The sequence below is a fragment of the Penaeus monodon genome, chromosome 15 (genome assembly GCF_015228065.2).
Source record: "Penaeus monodon isolate SGIC_2016 chromosome 15, NSTDA_Pmon_1, whole genome shotgun sequence".
In the NCBI taxonomy this organism is placed as follows: Eukaryota; Metazoa; Arthropoda; class Malacostraca; order Decapoda; family Penaeidae; genus Penaeus; species Penaeus monodon.
Window position 1 is genome coordinate 8,364,242 of NC_051400.1, and position 808 is coordinate 8,365,049.

Below are 808 nucleotides of genomic sequence, written 5' to 3' on the forward strand. Positions count from 1 at the left end.
TTATCCCGATTCCTTTCATAAAAGGCCTACAACAATACCAAGGGTTGCGACAATCAATAGTTCTAAGATTAGATAAGATAGTACAACCAGTGCCAACCAAACTCTCTCAATGATAGATCTCTCTGTCCCAACCCAGATAAAATACACAAGTTCATCTAACTACTGTGGATTCAAGTTGTGAAGAATTGTGAATCAAGGGAATACTGAAAGGAGGGGCAAAACATAATCATATACCCAAAGCAAAAAATATAGGAGGCAAAGGACTTGTTGACCATGTCATTCAGTGAAAAATAGTGACACATCTTCACAGCAGGCTTTTATTCCCTAAAACTTCATAAGTGACAACAGTGATTTAGATTTGCAATTTTGGGAGTGTTTTGCCACAATCCATAACCCAAAATGATGGATCATAACGAATTAGTGAAAGAAATGCAACATATCGACAAGTTGCCTGTGACGGAGCGTGTTGCAATTGCAAGAAAGAGAAGAAAACAACAATTAGCAACCTATGCCAAATGGGCAAAGACTGACAACTTCAGCAATCGCAAATCCAAGCCTCTCCAAAGAAGGGGTATTCAGTTTACATCTGAGGTGCAGTTGCTTGAAACAGCAGCCAGGGCAGCCAACGACAAGGGAGCAATCGATGAAATGCGAATGCTTTTAAAATCTGGTTAGTCTTACTGTTCTAGTATTTTCCTTTCCAATATTTTCCACTTGTCTTTGAAATATGAGTAAGCCAATTTATAAGATGTAAGACCAAATAACCATCATTATTATCATAAAACCATTACCACAACACCACCTCCGC

The 808-nt window shown here is 38.5% G+C and overlaps 2 protein-coding genes across 2 annotated transcripts in view; one reads left to right on the plus strand and one right to left on the minus strand.

Moving 5' to 3' along the window:
• Positions 1-808, minus strand: part of LOC119581733 (cation-dependent mannose-6-phosphate receptor-like) — a 17,359-nt gene that overhangs the window by 3,854 nt on the left and 12,697 nt on the right. The window lies entirely within an intron of this gene.
• Positions 85-808, plus strand: part of LOC119581731 (protein phosphatase 1 regulatory subunit 12A-like) — a 4,453-nt gene continuing 3,729 nt past the window's right edge. Inside the window, exon 1 of the mRNA XM_037929860.1 lies at positions 85-670. Within this exon, the coding sequence (XP_037785788.1) occupies positions 400-670 (271 nt within the window). The 5' untranslated portion in view covers positions 85-399. The remainder of the gene's footprint in view (positions 671-808) is intronic.